This window comes from Halichoerus grypus, chromosome 8, assembly GCF_964656455.1.
Source record: "Halichoerus grypus chromosome 8, mHalGry1.hap1.1, whole genome shotgun sequence".
Taxonomy (NCBI): Eukaryota; Metazoa; Chordata; class Mammalia; order Carnivora; family Phocidae; genus Halichoerus; species Halichoerus grypus.
This window is the reverse complement of record NC_135719.1, coordinates 118,217,256-118,235,730: the sequence shown is the minus strand read 5'-3', so window position 1 is coordinate 118,235,730 and position 18,475 is coordinate 118,217,256. Positions and strand designations below refer to the sequence as shown.

At 37.7% G+C, this 18,475-nt stretch overlaps 1 protein-coding gene across 1 annotated transcript; it reads right to left on the bottom strand.

Annotated features, from left to right (window-relative positions):
• Positions 1 to 533: 533 nt before the first annotated feature.
• CCDC196 (coiled-coil domain containing 196) lies at positions 534 to 12,972 on the bottom strand. Its single transcript, XM_036071189.2, is given in 10 exon segments — positions 534 to 733; positions 1,317 to 1,375; positions 7,408 to 7,549; positions 7,924 to 7,983; positions 8,520 to 8,603; positions 8,806 to 8,883; positions 10,539 to 10,589; positions 11,284 to 11,380; positions 12,669 to 12,821; positions 12,923 to 12,972. Coding segments are annotated over 10 exon segments (894 nt in total). The 3' UTR covers positions 534 to 613.
• Positions 12,973 to 18,475: the final 5,503 nt, after the last annotated feature.

Here is an 18,475-nt window from a genome sequence, read left to right as displayed (position 1 = left end):
GGAAGAGACATGATCTCATTTCTCTTTTAGAAAAGCACCTCTTTAGGTGGTGTGGAAGGTAGGGTTAGAGGGACTAGAAGTGGGAAAACCAATTAAGAGGCTGTGGTAATCTAGGCAGGAAAGATGGCCTGAACTAAAACAGTGGTAGGTTGAAGATAGGAAGGTAGAAGGTATTCAAGGAAAAGATAAGTAGGAGACAGAATCATCAGGGCAGGTGGACAAGGTAGGTGAGAGAGTAAGAGAACTGTATAGCTTATAATTTTCCTTATTTTGTACCTACTTTTGCTTATATGCTAGTGATGGATCTGCCCAGAATGAAACATTTCAAAGGTGGAGGGGAACAGCCTTTTATGGACTTGTTAACAATATACAATGTGGTTTGAATCTAGTCATTTCAAAATCAAGAGCTATCAAAATAATCAGAGACTGTTTTCCAATCCCTAAATGACGAAATTCCTGACATACTTAAGGTCAAGCATCTAACCTGCATTTAAACCCAATTTGGTGGGGACATAGTAAACAGCACTAAAGCAAAGGTTTGAGAGATTTTAATTAACACAAATGGCTGTGCCTAGACTTTAAATCTGGCCAAAGCAAATGGAGTGAAAGCCTTCTAATCCTTCAGAGCTTCATCTGGCAGTGACCTCAGAAACAAGAGCATCTCTCCTACATCATCAAAGTGACTTCCTTCAGTTCCTTGTTGTTCTGTGTAGGTCTTTGATTCAAGAATTCTCTACAACATAGAGGAGGAAAAAAAGCAAAAAACAGCTAAAACATCAAGTGCCCTGGCACTCACTCTGCAAATCCCCTAAAAATATTAAATTAGAATGTATTAAAAAATAAATTCCAGAGGTGCCTGGGCGGCTCAGTCGTTAAGCATCTGCCTTTGGCTCAGGTCATGATCCCAGGGTCCTGAGATGGAGTCCCGAATGGGGCTCCTTGCTCAGTGGGAAGCCTGCTTCTCCCTCTCCCTCTGCCTCTCCCCCCTGCTCATGCTCTCTCTCTCTCTCTCTTTCTCAAATAAATAAATAAAGTAAAAATAAATCCAGGGGCACCTGGGCGGCTCAGTTGGTTGAGCAGCTGACTTTTGATTTTGGATCAGGTCATGATCTCAGGTCATGGGATCTAGCCCCATGTAGGGTTCCACACTCAGTGAGGAGTCTGTTTAGGATTCTCTCTCTCTCCCTCTCCTTCTGCCCCTCCCCGCCTTTCTCTGAAATAAATAAATCTTTAAATAAATTTAAAAATTCCAAAAATCTATACCCACTACCTATGCAAGCCTTTAAAATAATTTTGAAAATGAAAGTAATTCTTACCACATTAGATTCATGTTTGCTGGTAGTTGTTCTGCCTGTCGTTGTAGTACTTACAGTACCTGGTGGGAAACATTAGGAAAACGGGAGCTTTCTTTGAGGAAAAAAACAAAACAAAACAAAACCTGGTTTAATTTTGAGTTGCAAAGCTACTAACATTCATCACATGTTGCATAACATATCCTTGCATCACTGTAGGAATGACTCTGGTATTAGCATTAACGTGGATTTTCTAACTGTTGTTTTAGAAGATAACTTCAAGCAGTATTTTTAAAGTTGGAATGGCAAACCTTTTTCAGCTAAGGGCTCATGTCTCACAGGCAGAAGAAAATCATTTGAGGATTATATGCAAGTAGAAACAATTTTCTTTGAGAACCTACAAAACTGTACTTTTAATACAACTTTTAAATGAAGAAATGGGATGATAAATCATATATATATATATCCTCAGATAACCCAGATACATATTCCATAAAAATGGCCAATTGTGGATAGTGGAGAACAACAACAAAAAAAAAAAGATAAAGGTGGGTGTGGGAACAAAAAAGAGGAGGCAGAGAGAATGACAGGCATAGGCTGAGATAGAGAAGGAGAAGGGAGCCAATAAAAAGGGGAAAAAGGAAGAATTGGAGGGTGCAAAACAGGCTCTGTAGGGAGTTTGTCCTAGGTCAGGATTGCCAGGATACCCAGTTAAATTTGGATTTCAATAAAAACCAAATAATTTTTTGTGTAAGTATGTCCCATGAAATGTTTAAGACACACTTATACTAAAAAGTTAACTATCTGCAATTCAAATTTAACTGAGCATCCTCTTTCTATTTGCTAAATATGACAACCCAATCCTAACAATCCTGCCAAATTTCCTAAGCGTGTAATATAAAAAACTTTGGAAGCTATTGTCACTCATTGAAATAATCATAATATTAATAAAGGTACAGTTTATTTTTTTCAACCTTCAGAATTTATATTTAGGAAAGAAGAATTTTATTCTCCCCCTGGGCTTCTGTGGGGTTTTATTTATTTATTTTTTCTAAAGATTTTACTTATTTGTCTCAGAGAGAGAGCACAAGCTTGCGGAGTGGCAGGCAGAGGGAGAAGCAGGCTCCCCGCGGAGCAGGGAGCCCAAAGCGGGGCTTGATCCCAGGACCCTGGGATCATGACCTGAGCCGAAGACAGACGCTTAACCATCTGAGCCACCCAGACATCCCTCTGTGGGGTTTTATAGGAAGTAAAAAAACGACTTAGTTCAGAAATTAACTTCATAACCTTCTATCAGTTACTATAGTAACTATTACATAGCACTACAAACCATAAACCTAATTTTGACATTCAAAAAGTTCAGGTTGCCTCAAAGCTTTAAAAAGCCTGTATTTGAGAGCGTTACTATTTATCAAGGACCCAGATTCAAGTTAACTGTGGGTTTCCACCCCTGCCTTTGAGCCTTTTAACTTAACACTACTATTTTCCTTTCAGCAGCACCTACTGAAGTATATTTCAGCCATCAGGAAGAGTCATACTAAAGTGAAGTAAAGGTTAAAGCCAGGAAGAATGACTTGCTTTGGGAAAGGAGGGAGTTAGAGAATAAATAAGGTCTCAAGAATATTCATTTCCCACCTCACTGGGCTTTCATCTGAATTTATAAGTGTAGCAAAATAATCACATCCAACCTTCAGCTTCTTCTCAAAAGAGCTCAAAAAAATGCCAACAGGATGAGTTTGGTGGGGGGAGGGGGAGGGGAGGAGAAAAACGAAGTGTCAGAATCAACTGTCTTATCGTCAGTTACATTATTACCAAAGATAAACTTCTTCTTTAAACTACCAGCAGGCATGATGGGAAATTCAGCTGAATTTAAAGATTACTTCTTGCCTGTACTCTTTAAGATAGGTGGATGCCAAAGGCCACGAACTGTTCTCTTGACTCTACAGAAGCCAGGGAAGGGCTGTTACACAGCCTGGGTCAAATTGTAATTTTACACTGTAAATTTACACCTTCAAATGTGACCCGTCCCCAGAAGGCACACACTCGGTGTAAAATGTTTTTCTCTTCTGTAAGACTAGGTGAGGCAGTATGCCAAACAGATTAGACTGACAATGGTAATGCTATAACCAGGGGCTCAAGAGAATTTGCAAGTAGGGATTGCTTAAAGTGTAACAAACTAATATTAACACAGGTTTGTGTTTTGCCAACCAAATAGTTCATACTACTGCAACCCAGCCAACCAGCACACAGGACAGGTGATGCGGGAGGAAGGATTCTTGGCAAAGAGCAGTGGGAGAAACCTTTCCTTTACTTGGAAATGTGCAGAACAGAAGGACCTGTACCCGGATTTGCGGGGAGGTATGTCCAAAACGACATTTCACCCTTTAAGACAGGTTTGTGAAATTCAATTCTTTTGAGACTGGAGGAAAATGGACCGTATCTAGGAACATTATTAAGTACTTAAACTTCAAAAAATCACCACCTTGTATAATTGCTCAACTCATTTTATAATTCAGTGTCCCGATTACCTGATTTATCTATGGTGGAAAGAAACAGTATTAGGGATTGTGAAGGAAGTGGACAGTGGATGTTTTTGGAATGGAGGGAACTGTAGTTCAAGGAGTAGAATAACAGGTAAGGATTGTACAACAGAATACTGAGTTTAGTAAGGTCTAACCAAGGCTGCCAGTAATACACCTCAGTGCAACAGATCATGGCAGAAAACATCAATAATTTTTTTCATTTGATATATAAATGTAGCACATTTTGTCCTAAGGGTAATAGAAGACCAATCTCTCCCACAGTATATCAGGGTTCCTGAATTACCACTATTTGTAGACTAGAAGCCTGGATGTGATTGGTGCCACCTACTGGGATAAATGTAGAATTACAAACTGTCAACCCATTTTGAACTGTTTTATTACTGACCAAATTACCCTTAGGGAGTATGAGTCTTCATTGGGAGTATTATACATTAAACAGGGATAAGTTTGGATTTAAATCATAGCCTTTAGAGGTGGAAGAGTCATGAGACATCCCATACTTCAACACTGCCATTTTCTGCACATTCTAGAAGGTGAGCTTTAGATACAGAATCAGAAGCCTGGCTTCTCTGAACTAGTTTCTTGTTTTATGATACCTACTCCACAGAGTCATCGTGAGCATTACACAAAACCACATGCTTTCAACATGCTCTATAGTATGTTTTGATTGTTTTAGGCAAAGAAAAAAACTGAAACTAAATGTCTTGCCCAGGTTATTTAACTGTTTAGCTTCAGAATAAGGCCTGCAACTCATATACCTGACTCTAAATGCAGTGCTTTTGCCATTAAAATACTGTTTCCAAAAATTTGATGGCAAGATGATTTTGAGTGGCAACTGAGATAAATTTAGGAGGTGCTAGAACACAGCATTAAACACTATAAACCACAGTGAAACAATTACTCCCTTTTCAATTCTTCAAATTTTATGGCCTCAAGGAGAAAGTTTCAGTTTGTTGCTGGTTTTCTTTAAAACTCTCTACATCTTGCTAATCTCACTTCCTAATAAAGATAAAACAGACCTCAGGCTTTAGCATCTGGTTAGAACATTAAAATTTTGTTTTTCAGTATCCTTATTAAGTTTACTTTCGATTATGGAAAGCTATATTGGTTTTTCATTGAAAACAGTGATATTAATTTTATTTTCCAGGGATGCATTTAAGAAATTAAAGAAGTCAATCTAAACAGAATATATTGAAAACAACAGACCAAGTGACACAGAAATTGGGAAACATGAGCACCACTAAACCGCCTCCCTGTCATATCACTGTTGGTAATGTTAATCTTAACATAATTACTTTAAAAATTCCTCTATGAAGAAAACTAATGCTTCTGTTTTCTTTTCAATAATCAAACAAATAGGTCAAGATAACCAAAATCTAGGACTCAGATCCACTTAGGCTCAAACAAACCCAAAGATTTTGTATATGTGTGTGTTAGAAAATGAAACTGGCCTGTAATCAGTGTTCAGTGAATGCACAATCAATAAAGCACGGGACCAGTGGGTCACACATGCCTGCGGCTACTTGCATTGGTGGTAACTAGAAATTTAGTGCCCTATCACTTAACTCTCCAGAAGCATAAGAAGAGAGAAGAGAAAAGAGAGTACTGATGTGTGGGTTGTCCTAGTCCAAATTTCAAAGATCCAGTGTACTGGGAAAAAAGAAATCCCCTAAGGTGACTGAATCGAATGGAACCCTTCACTATTTACTAATCTTGGCTTGATTTGAATCTGGAGCTAAAAGATTTTTAACTCCCTACTCTAAGATCCCTTGAGATGACCTTCAGCTAATTTTAAACAAAGTAAAACAAGGATCTGTCCTCCTTGTACCCTCCTCTCCTCCAGCTTTTTAATTTATTCCTTAATGACTTATTATTGCTTCTGATTGTATTCTAGGTTCTTGTTTGAGAAGAAAATCTCAAGCTTTCTGCTGTCCAATTCCAATCAAAAGAACAGTTAAAAGAAAAAATATAAGTGTGTGTGTGGGGGGGGCGGGCTGCCTGGCTGGCTCAGTCTATAGAGCATGTGACTCTTGATCTTGGGGTCGTAAGTTCAAGCCCCACATTGAGTGTAGAGATTACTTAAAAATAAAATCTTAAAAAAAAAAGAAAGAAAAAATATAAGTAGAACACTGGCTAAAGGATGGATGGTCGATCCAGCCTTCTAGATTTTGTAAATTTTATATATGAGTCAAGTTAGACTGACAGTGCTATGTACCTGGACCAAATCATCTTGAACTGACCCATTGCTTTTTAAAAATTTCAAATTAATATTTTTTTATTAGATTGTGCCAACAAAAAGATAAGAAACAACCTAGAAAATTTAGATTCTGAATTCATTTTAGAAATATTATTGAGAACATTAGCTACTATAACACATATAGAATGTCCCGTCTCCATGGAGGAGAAATTTCTCTCTGGTCTCAGTACTAGTAAAAGCTATATTCTTGAGCAATTGATTTATTATTATTTTGTGGATACCGTAAATCCATGTTTCTTTTTCTGGGAAATCCAGAACCAAGTTTGAAGCCTGCTTCTACCAACTATATAGTACTTTCATTATACATTTTCATGTATTTACCTGACTTCAACTTATTTTTCCTTCGGCCTGATTTACTCATCTATTTATTTAATCTTATGTGCTGTGTGTGATTTTATCTGCTGTTCAAGCCCTTTATGGAATAAGATTGAGAAGAAATTAGAGATATACAGGGGCACCTGGGTGGCTCAGTTGATTAAGCGTCTGCCTTCGGCTCAGGTCATGATCCCAGAGTCCTGGGATGGAGCCCTGCATTGTGCTCCCTGCTCAGCAGGGAATCTGCTTCTCCCCCTCCTCTCTATTCTTGCTCTCTCAAGCTCTGGAGCTCTCTCTCTCAAATGAATAAATTAAAATAAAATCTAAAAAAAAAGAAATGAGAGATATACATACTGATACTGTTACTGATAAAATATTATCATCCCCTAACCATGATTTCTCATCGAATGTGTTCTCTTTAAAATATAGATTTCAGATTCATAGATCCCTGAAAATTTAAGAACTCTTTCTTCTGCCCCTCAGAAGCCATTCCTTTATTTTTTTATGGTAAACTATACAATTTCCTCTAATGATGCCATAAATTCTTTGGGGGCAAATGCTGAAAATCTCAGAGGAATATCTGGATTGGTGAAACTCACAACCATTGTCAGAAGTCTATCTCTTTGGCTTTCTGTTCTGAAGTAGCAGAGTCTATTCCAACAAGATTCATGAGATCAAACCACAATAATTCCTAGGAAAGGGGTGCAAGTGGGGAGGAAACTAATATTTTTTCAGGGGTCAACTTTGTACCAACTACGTATACTAAGTACATAATATGTAACTTAGTCTTTACAAAAGAAAATTTCATTTCCTCCAGAGGAATCCTTATTTTACAAGAGCTTCTGAGTAATAATAATGATAGTGATAAAATTTATTAGATCACTACTAACATTTAACTTATGGTGTGCCAGGCATTGTGTTGATCACTTCGTAAGTAATGGAATTTTCACTGTAAAATAAAATAAAACCTCAAACTGTGTACCTATGATACTCCACCTACCTCAGGACCCAGGAAGATTAAAATATGCTTGCTTTGGTTCCAAATTCTGCTGTAAGTATAGGGGTAATTTCAGGTCATTGGCCTTCTGGTAGATCTTCAAGGCTTCAATTCTCAGCTCAATCACTTTGCCATTAAAGTCATTCTACAAGACAACATTTTCACAACTACTCATACAGTACTGGCTTCTCTAAAGCACTTGTAACCTGATCCTTTTTACTCAGAAGTTTAAAATCATCCCATCATGTTCAGTCTTTAAAGCTGGGCAGAAAGTATTTGTGATTCCCCCCCCATTTCAAATAGAACAAAACTAAGACTATAGGGGGGAAAATGTATTTAAGTTATTCAATGTGAAGCTGGAGACAGGTCTCTGCAGCTATCTCCCCATGAAACGTTTTCTTTTAGCAGAATAATTGGTAATCCAGATGAGGGAATTGGGATGAATATTACAAAACTAAAAAACTTTACATTGTCTGAATGAAATTGCATCCCATGTTCAACTTTGGAAGATCTTAGTACCTGAAGGATGTTGGCTTGTTCCTGGTACCTGACCCATTCCATTTTCCTCTGTTGCTTTTCCTGGTGGAAGAAAGAGCCTCTGGGTGACAAAGTAAATTGAGATCAGAAATCAGTGTTCTCAATATGCTGCAAAGACTTTATAGCAAAAGCACAGTGTCATAGATTCACTAATAAATTGGTTTCAACTCTTTAGTCCTTTTAGTAGGGCCTCACCTTTATAATCCATCACTCCAAATACTGAAGGCTAAATTAATAGAATCATTTTCTCTGAAAAAGTTTGTTGTGGGAAGATTAGATACAAGCGTAATACTTTTAAATAAATGTTCAAAAACAAATTAGCTATTATTTTGACATCACATAGTTACTGTTGAGTTGTCATCGTTGGTATAGTTTCTCCTACTCTGCCCCCACTAACGTGATTTCCCAGAAATTTGCAGTGTCACTCTAACTCAAATATAATATCCCAAGGGAACCAGATTTCCTATCAAATTTGTATCAGTTCAGAAGCACACTGTAATTTAGACAGATTACTGCTACATTAAAAATTTTAATCTGTCAGCTCTAAAAGCTACTACCATTCAGAAAGATCACACTACCTTCCTTTTCTCCTTCACTTTCTCTGCACATGATGGCTCCAGTTCATTTTTGGTCTTCCTAGGTGATGAGGGGGTTTGGGGAACCTGGGGTAAAAGAAGAGAGCTAAAGGAATAGAAGGTCCCAGAAAAGAAATGCAGTGTCTCAGCAGTCAGTAAATCCAACATAACCTAAAGGCCCAAATCCTAACTATCTGCCTACCCAAATTAGCCCTGATTGTCAACAGGCTGTTTCCAGCAATGTGGCATCAACAACCTTGAAATTCTAAGTGCTCTATAGTCCACTTGCCTTCCCGTCCTGCAAGTCTGCTTTGTTTTTTATCTGCGGTGCTTTTTGTTGACCACCAAGTTCTTCTGTGTCGAATGTCTGTAGAGAGACATTTTGGCAAAGCTTTAAATTAGTGGGAATTAGTGAGGAAAGTGGAAAACCAACATAAGTCAAAGCTTTTGGTTTCTGCCAGTCAGCAACCTGTCAGGGTTCAACATGAAAAGTGTACTACCAAATGGGGTTCAGAATGGAACAAGCCCTTCCATTTGGTCTTGAGTATACCTTATAATAATAAAACCTATTAACGTACACTTATTATATGCCATCACTACTGTAAGCTACTTACACATTACTTATTTACAGTACTTTACTACATTATAAACTTTCTCAATTAACCCTCATAGGACTATTTTTATTTCCATTTCATAAATGAGAAAAGAGATTTGGAGAGGCTAAGTCATTTGTTTAGAAGAATTTGAACCAGATCTTGTAGACTCTGAAGCCTATGTTCTTAACCACTGGGCATACCGTTCTCTCTCCATTTCTCACTGTCTAAAATTATGAGTAGGGAAAGCCAATCACTAGCTAATAAATGTGGACATCGCTTATAAAAAATCTTTTGGGAGCTTTGGAGAAGCTGGATTTTGATAGAGGATTTGTGCTGGCACATTTCTTATCAAAAGGACTCAAAAACTCAAGAACTAAAACTGACAATTCATAGAACTGATTTGTAGCTGCCTCTGAGAAGTAGGACTAGATCTCAGGTCAAGATGCAGGGCTTGATGCTATCCTGATTATTTGTGGAAAGGTCAGATGAAAAAAACAGTCAGAGATCACACCACACACTGTTTATATCGCAAGACACAATCTGTTCTTCTAGTTTTATAGTCTGTGAAAAAGCACATGGATCTCAAGGACTTAGTCCACAAAGGAACTTCCACCCCCCATATGGTTTCCCAGCAAAAGGCCCTATTATTGTGTTTTAAACAATGAAGTGATCATTGCAAAATCATAGGAGAATTAGAATTATATATTCATACATTCATTCTTTCAACTTACATTTATTGATTGTCTACTATGTTCCAAGCATTGTGCTACATGCTAGGGATTCAGAGATGAACAAAGCAATCAAGAAACTGGAGGAGGTTGTATTCCAGAGGGGGTCAGGGAGACAAGAAACAAGTAAAATAATAATAATGAAAAAGTAAAAATAATAAGCTTAATTATAAAGAGTGCTATGGAGGATATGAACAGGGTTCTATAATAGAAAGTAAGAGAGGGGTGCCCTATTTTAGATGGAGTAAACAAGGAGGGCCTCCCTGAGGAGGTGACATTTAAGCAGAGACCTGAAGGATGAGAATGAGCCAACCAAAAGAAAATAGTATTACAGGCCAGGGATAAAACAAGAGCAAAAGCCTTGAGATAGGAAAGGTCTTGGCATGTTTGAGAATCCACAAGGAGGCCAGTGTGGTGGTTGCATAGAAAGTAAGGAGAGGACTTCTTTGAGAGGAGAGAGGTAGGCAACAGCCATATTTTGCCACAATAAGGAGCAGCTATAAATGGTTTCCATAAGGAAAGTGACATGATTTGATTGTTTCAAAAATACCACTTTGGCTGCTGTGCAAAGAATGGATTGGAATGAGGCATGGGTGGAAGCAGGGACATGACAAATGAGAATGGGGACAAGAGGAAAGGGAAGTTCTTTTCATTAGGGTCTGTAAGATAATACTATCAAGAGATCCTTAGAGGCACACCTTGTTCCATAGCATCTCCATTTCCTTCCGAAGCATCTTGTTTTTCCTTTCCTGTTGGAGAGGGAAAAAACCAAACAAACAGAAACGTGTTTGTCCAGTCATTAAAGTGAAGTTGGAAGAAATTATTAAGTAATGAGGGGAAAGGGGTGGGGATGCAGGTATATAGCAAACCATAGAGGAAGGCAATAAATAAGTCTAGCCCAAAATCCAGGAACATGAGAGATGAGTTTGATGATGATGATAGTACAAAAATAATAACAATTTTGAATAATAACTATAATTATGGTAATTGTAATATGATATCAACAGAAATGAGTTCTTCACACAACACTTAAGATATTCTGATCACATGGCAATTTCTCTGGGGTGCAGACCACTAATTTCTAATTTTTAAGATCCTTTACCTTGTCGGTTTTTAGAAATCTTATGAGTCTCCCAGAGCAAACTATTTCTTTTATTTTACTTTGGTATTTTCTATTCTTTATGAAATATGAAGGGTTAATATGCTTGTATTACTAACCCCTAGATGAAAAGTTTTTAAAAGTCAAAGAAATAGAATTTTTGCTAGTTAGTTCTGAGTCTGCCCAACATTTCATCTGACTCCTTTCTAGATCAAGGAGATATGAGTATTGGAGCCTTAGATGCTAGAGATGAGCTCTCTGTCTTTCCTTCCACATTTGATGATAGCAATTGAATTGAGCCTTGTACAGGAGGCCATTCCTTGGAGTGTCCATCAACCTCTTACCAGATTTTGCTTCATCTCTTCTGCTTCCTTAATGAGCTCCATGACTGAGGATTCTTCATTCCCCTTCCCTGCCATGATCTGCCTCATGATCTGCAAACTGGAAGGAAGAGAAAGACATCACAAAACATAATACTTCCTAAAGAGTAATATTACTATTCTGTAAGCAGTCAGAAAGTACACTACCATGGGAATGAGATGGGTGCTAAAATCACAGGAGTTTTAGAATTCCTTCTGGACATAGAAGTTCTCTATAGGATGGTTTCATCCCCAATCAACATTTGCCTCAGCTGTGTCCCTTATAATGAATTCTGTGTTCAATAATGCTCAAAACTTAGTCTCCAGCAGCCAGTGAGGCTCTTCTTCACCCTTTCAGAAAAATGTTTTGGTTTATGGCTTTTGAAGTAGAAAGGATGATTTTGCCCCTGTGAAGAAGGAGGTCAAAGAATCTGTTGTCTTCAGCATAAATCCCAGAATTATGCCCTACCTCATCTCTGTTTATATTGCTTCTTTATAAAAAAGACATTTGAGTTAGTTGGGGAAACCCCTTATATCCTTATGGTAGTTCCCAACATACAATCCAAGGCATTAAGAAGTTTCTAATAAAATCTGAATCAATACCAAGTAAGTCAAAGATTTACTGTATTCTTTAAAGGCATTAACTTATGTTTATGTTTATTATACTTTTTCCTCCTTAATTATAAGCAGAGAAGCAAACTTTGTGTTCTCTTACCCTAAGAGAAGTTTGTTTCTGCATTGTAAGCAGCTGGTGCTTGACCACAACTTTTTGCCTGGCTTTTGTTCTCCAAAAGTCTGAGCTCCCTGAGATGGTTACAGTAAGGGTAGAGAATGAAGGTAGACCCATTAAGGTGAGATTATCTGAGACTAGAAAGGAAACAGAGTTGGTGGGTCTCAAGAACAGTGAGTGCCCTAGATCAGAGTTGAGATTTTATCCGCCTAGTATATTTAGAGAAGCCAGACCCTAAATCCAGAGGACTCCTAGGCCCAGAAGATTTTTTCTATTTCACTGCTTGGCATGAGAAGAAGAGAGTCATCTATCCTAAAGTGATTCCACAAACATGAATAAGGAGCTATCAGTGTAACCATGATAGACTGAAATACTAAAGGCTCTTTTCTGTTTCTTAGGTGGGCATCTTAAGGAAGAAGAGTAGTAACTGTAGCCCCTTGATATGAGGGCTGAATCATTTTTAATTTTACTAAAATAAAACAAAGGATTACTTGCCACTGATTTTGTGGTTACAAATTCTTTATCTATTATAGCTAAATGTCTAAATCTTTTTAAAAATGTAAATAATCATTGTTAATCCTCTGGATTAAAGTTCTCCAGCCTTTTCCCCTCTAGGAAACCCTGAGTAGAGAGCCTTTACCTTCTTTGTTTTTCCTCTAAGTTAGACATCAACTTCTGGAATAAGAGATTGTTCTTATCTTCAAGAGGTTTTAGCATCTCTAGCAGTTCCTGCTTCCTTAGCTTTAAGTCCTCATTCAATTCCTTCAAGTAGTTGTCATCTATTTTGGAACATCTGTGGGAAAAATAATATTTACCTTTAGCCTAAGTTAATAATAGAGACCCTCCTTTTCCCTCTGGATGGTTACCACTTGGCATCTTCTGTCCATGACTCACCTTGTTTTTGAGGGCAAGTAAGATCCTGAAGGGTTTGAACCACTTGTCATCTTGAAGGGAAATTTCTACTCTAAGGATAGAGAGATCTTCTTGGAAGTATGTGCCTTCTTGTTCCATTCAGTTAAGTCATCATTTTTCTGTTGCTGTTCTTGAAACTCCTGTTGCATTGGACTGATTTTAGCTACAGCTTGAGTCACAATGGCCCTAAGACCACAGAATCAACAGGTCTTTTAAGTATCTTCAACATCAATGATAGCTTGATGAATGAAAATACTATTAGATACATCTGATCAATTCTTCCTTAGCTTTAACCAATGCCCAATATTTTATTCTGGAGTCTTTGAATGGGATAGAATCAGAACGTATCTATATTATGGAATTCCTAGAAAATGGTGGCTGGTCAAAATTAACTCATGAACACCATCTTCCATGGCAATTAACCTACATGAAATGTCTACTACCTGTAGGGCACAGTGCCAGATTCTGTAAGGAAAAGATAAATACAAAGCATCTACCTTCTGAGGGTCTTAGGAGAAGGAGAGAAAACCTCTAAGAGACATTTTTGAAAAATAGAGGCCAAACTGGCAAATATAAGGAATGGGTATAATATTGAGTAATGAGCCAATTGTCATTATTCCTGTCTTTAAAACTTGATATATTACAGTGGCAAGGAAGAATAATATTGGGCACATAGCAACAGAATATAATTTGTGAAAAATCCATACTATCAAGTATGTCCTTCCACAGCCAGGCTTTTTCCTGAGAAGCTGTAATTCTACACTTACCTCCAGATTCTGATTCTGCCCCCATTTTTCTCTCCTTGCTAGAACCACATTTCTCCTAGACCCTAAGATCTTCTTTCTTCACCTCTGTAACTTAGTGAGCAGAAAATAACTCAAAGAGTTACACATTTGTTTCTTCATGCCCTTTAAAAACAGTTTTAGGGCAGTGTTTTTAGTGAGGCTCTCAAATGTGAATTAAGTCATGTCAATTTCAAGTATTAACTGGGCATTTCTAGGCATCTTCTAAGGGCATCCTCCAAAGAAACTTAACTTCTTCCTGTCTTGGGAAACCTTAAAGGCCGACTATTGTAGTGGAAATAACACAAGATTTAGTTTGTCAGATCTTGGTTTGAATCTTGCCTTCAGTGTGAGAAGGGAGCTGACTGTGAGCAAGTTACCAAATTCTTTGAGCCTTAGGTCCCACTTTTGTAAAAATGAGAATGGCAAATAAAAAGATTGGAATGAAAATTAAATGTAATATTTAATGACATCCTGTTTCATGTCAGGTGGTCACTTTTTAGTGTGTTTTTGGTTGGTTTGGGTTTAATGCCCTAAGTGATACAAAATACAAAAAAGCTCATTTATATGAGGCTAACGAAGCTTAAACTTCAGAGTACTTCATCTTTACAGACCTCTCTCAAAGGCCACGTACCTCATTTTATATCCACAATTTTGTATTCTTATTTAGAAAGAGAGAATTCCCCAAATTATATACACTTCAGGGTCCCCAAAACACCCTGGATCTGCCCCTGGTTGGATCTGATACATATCTCCTATAACAAAACTTCTCTTTAGGCAGTCTCAACAAATACTTTTTCTAAAGCAAGTATGTGTCACTTGTAAGTTATGTATGATAGCTAGTGTAACATGACATTAAATTAGAACAACCATATCAGCTGAAGCACAATGTAATTCACACTGGTTGTCCTGGGAGTTCCCATGAAAAGTTTGGATTGAACGAGGGTGAGCAATCTCCACACAGTTAAAAGAAGGAACTAAGTGGACTAATTATAATTAGTTTTGGGATGCCTGGATGGCTCAGTCGGTTAAGTGTCTGCCTTCAGCTCAGGTCATGATCCCAGGGTCCTGGGATCGAGTCTTGCATTGGGCTCCTTGCTCAGCAGGGAGCCTGCTTCTCCCTCTGCCTGCCACTCCCCCCGCTTGTGCTCTCTCTGACAAATAAATAAATAAAACCTTAAAAAAATAATTATTATAATTAGTTTTTTAGACTGTAGATATAGGTGATAGCAAATAATAGAGAACAAAAATGGCATTGATACTAAAGCATGGCCTCTTTAAATTTCAGTCTTGACATTTGGTTGGCAGAATAATGTTAGAATTTTAAAACACTTAGTGAGCACACAGCATGCCAACTCACCTTCCTTTGTGTCCTTGCTTGCAAATGATTGTACGGAGAAGAACATTTGCTATTCTGATGTGCTCTTTTCTGTAGCCAATCAGCACCTTTCTTTCCCTAACATTCCAATGCCTGTTTCTTCAACTTGGAATATGACTTTCAGGAAGAGTATTTGTCTTGTAATAATGTATACAGGCTTTATAATAAAGAACTTAAAATAAAAAACTAGTATTGAATAGGGATAATTGATAGACTACATTATCTCTGGGACAGAGGTAGGTAGGGTGAAGGTATAGATGACCATCCGAAGTGGAAAGGAGGGGGGCACCTGGGTGGCTCAGTCGGTCAAGTGTCCACCTTAAGCTCAGGTCATGATCCCAGGGTCCTGAGATAGAGCCCCACGTGGGTCCTGCCGCTCTGCCTGTTTGTGGGTGCGCACTCTTTCTCTCTCTCCCTGTCAAATAAATAAAATCTTTATTTAAAAAAAAAAGAAGTGGAAAGGAGGGAAGTTGAACACTGATTTTTCCTGCAGTAGAAAGTTAGGTCATCTGTTGATTGAGGAAACATGGTGGAAAACTTGGGAAGAGCAATGACTTGAGGTTTGGAATAGCACCTGAGCAGTGAAAAAGGAAGCCAACGAGGCAAGAGTAAAAGGATCGCCAAGTAGTGCTAAAGGTCAAGGTGAGTTTGGGAGTTGCAGATTTGTCATGGCATGAATCAGCAGTTATACAATTTCTCCAGCAGTCCTTGGCAAGCTAGAAGCAATAGTAGGGAGAACAGATGGTTGTTTGACTCTGAGCTGAGACTTGGCAGAATGGATAAGCAGAAGTTCAAGGAGTAAGAGGGCTGAGCATGCTGGTAAGAGGATCCATCAAGGAGAGGGTGGATCATGGCGTTCCAGCTATGCAGGGAGGAAAATGAAGAGCTGGTGGCTAAGAGGGGAAACCAGGAAGGGCTTGAATTTAAGGAGTCTAAGGTAGAAGAACAGGAGGTTATGGTCAGCGAACTTACTTCTTATGAAATAGCTTGTGGAAACTCACCAATGTTTAGATCAATTGTAGTAGCAAATCATAAGTTTTTTTTTTTCTGCAGTAAACATGGTTTCTTTGTCACTGCATAATATCCACTGAAATTCATATGGTACCTCAAAATAGCCCTTATAACAAGCTATTCACGATGACCTCATCCAACATTATAGCATTTGATTTTAGTATCTGTTAAGAAAAAGCGTGATTGCTCTATAATTAGAGAACTCAGAACAGTAGCATTTTAGTGTTGCTTTACCAGTAAAAAATCAGATTAGTCTAATTAAGCCAGGTCTCCAAGAGTAGAGGCAATTATTTTCATATTAAGGGAAAAAAAGTGAGAGAGAGAGAAAGAAACTTTCCTATCCTCCCCTCCCTCAGTTTTGGTTGTGGCAACAAAATTACAGAATTCCTCAGGGAGGAAACAGGAGGACCTTCTGGGCCTTTCTGACCCAGAGGCAGCTCAACCCTTAAAGACATTATGCGAATTCCATTAACTAAAATAAGGAGAGAAGTGCTGGCAAAATCATAGGCAAAACTCATAGGCTTTTAAAGATCACCCACATCTCCCTGTGCTGGCTGTTAGAACCACTTTGTGGTCTGTTTTACCTCTCGATAGCTGTCCCAAGCTAGGCTGCATCCACGTTTGGAGTGAATCCTTGTAGTTAGGAAGATTGAGATACATTTCAGGACTCTTGAATTCCCCGTGTTATTGTTGAGATCTTCTTGAAAGTGATGCATTTTCTCGGTCTGTCCAGATACTTAGTACAACGGTCTACACACTGAGGTATGTGAACTTTCACAAAAGCATTTCAAGAAATGAGGAAACGAGGGTGGTTTTCAATGAGTCTTTTGCTGGATCCTCAGTTTCCACAAGTACTCTTTACTAAAATGGATCTGCCTGCAAATACCCCTTGGCCACCTTCCCCATCTCCTTTTTCTTAATCACATTTTTCCCTCTTGTTAAGATGGAATACCTTTCAACCATCTGAAATCTTACTTGGGTGACTTGAAGTAAGAGAAACAATCTTACTTCAGTGATTTGCTCTGGGGATGTGTTTTAAAAACCTCTAGGGCATTAAACTAACCACAATTCAAAACGCTGGTGTTGGGGTTAAAGAGAGAGAATGATTATTAATGACTGGATTACAAATTATTTTGCAGGTCAAGTGGTTTCCATTTCTTTGCTTTCAACAAAATTGAAGGATGACCTAATCAAATTGTCAGCTTAAATTTATTACAAATGAGATTTGTATATAGGTTATATAAATATATTTATATTATTTATTATATATTAGTTATATATATATATAAACCTATAAAACTACATAGGTTTACCTTATAATTCAGAAAGAGTTCAAAGATTTCAGTGACACTGCTATAACGAACACCTTCCATTCCTATCTACTTTTTTGTGTAAACAAATTTTCTCAGAGTAATGTATGTAAAGCAAATAGTATAAGTAAAATTGATGCTGAAGCCTGTATTATTCTAGTGGTAATATTCACCTATAAATATGTGAACTACATGGGGGTAGGGGACAGTCTACCCATCAATTAATATGAGCATTTCCAAAATAACTTGTTATACTTAAAATTATTTATGAAAAAAATATTTTTTCTTAGTTGTGTACTGATAATAATTATAATGCTAATGCAATTCTGAAAAAATCTTAAGGTTACAGGAAATAAAAAATAAAATTTCAATGTTACATACATATTTTGCAGAGAAGTATGATAAAGTGATAAAAAAAAAAAGTCTTTGGGGGCACCTGAATGGCTCAGTTGGTTGAGCCCCCTGCCTTTGGCTCAGGTCATGATCCTAGGGTCCTGGGATCATGCCCCAGTGCAGGCTCCCTGCTCAGCGGGGAGTCTGCTTCTCCCTCTTCCCCTCCCCTCTGCCTGTGCTCTCTCTCGCTATCACTCTCTCTCTCAAATAAATAAATAAAATCTTAAAAAAAAAAAAAAAAAGAACAGTCTTCCAAGCATAAAATACGTTGCATTTGAATAAAATTCTGTGGGGGAAGTGGGATGGAAACATGAGTTCAAGGAAAAAAAATATAAAAATTTTGACTGCTAAAGGGCTTATTCATGGTTTTAGATGTTATTGGATATGGGTGTTTAAGATTAATTGCATGCATTTTAAAGTGATATAAAAGATTTATTTGAAAATGTCAATATTACAATATGCCAGAAATTATGTTTTCTTGTAACTGCCTAAACTTACAATAACAAATTTTAGATATCAACCTAAAAACACATGAAATGATACAAAACATGTGAAAATTCTTTTAGAACATACAAGCAAAAAAAAAAAAGAAAAGTCTAAAGACCAGTGCTCTGGGGCAGTGGTTCTAGACTCTGACGTACTTAAGAATCCCCTGGGAAAC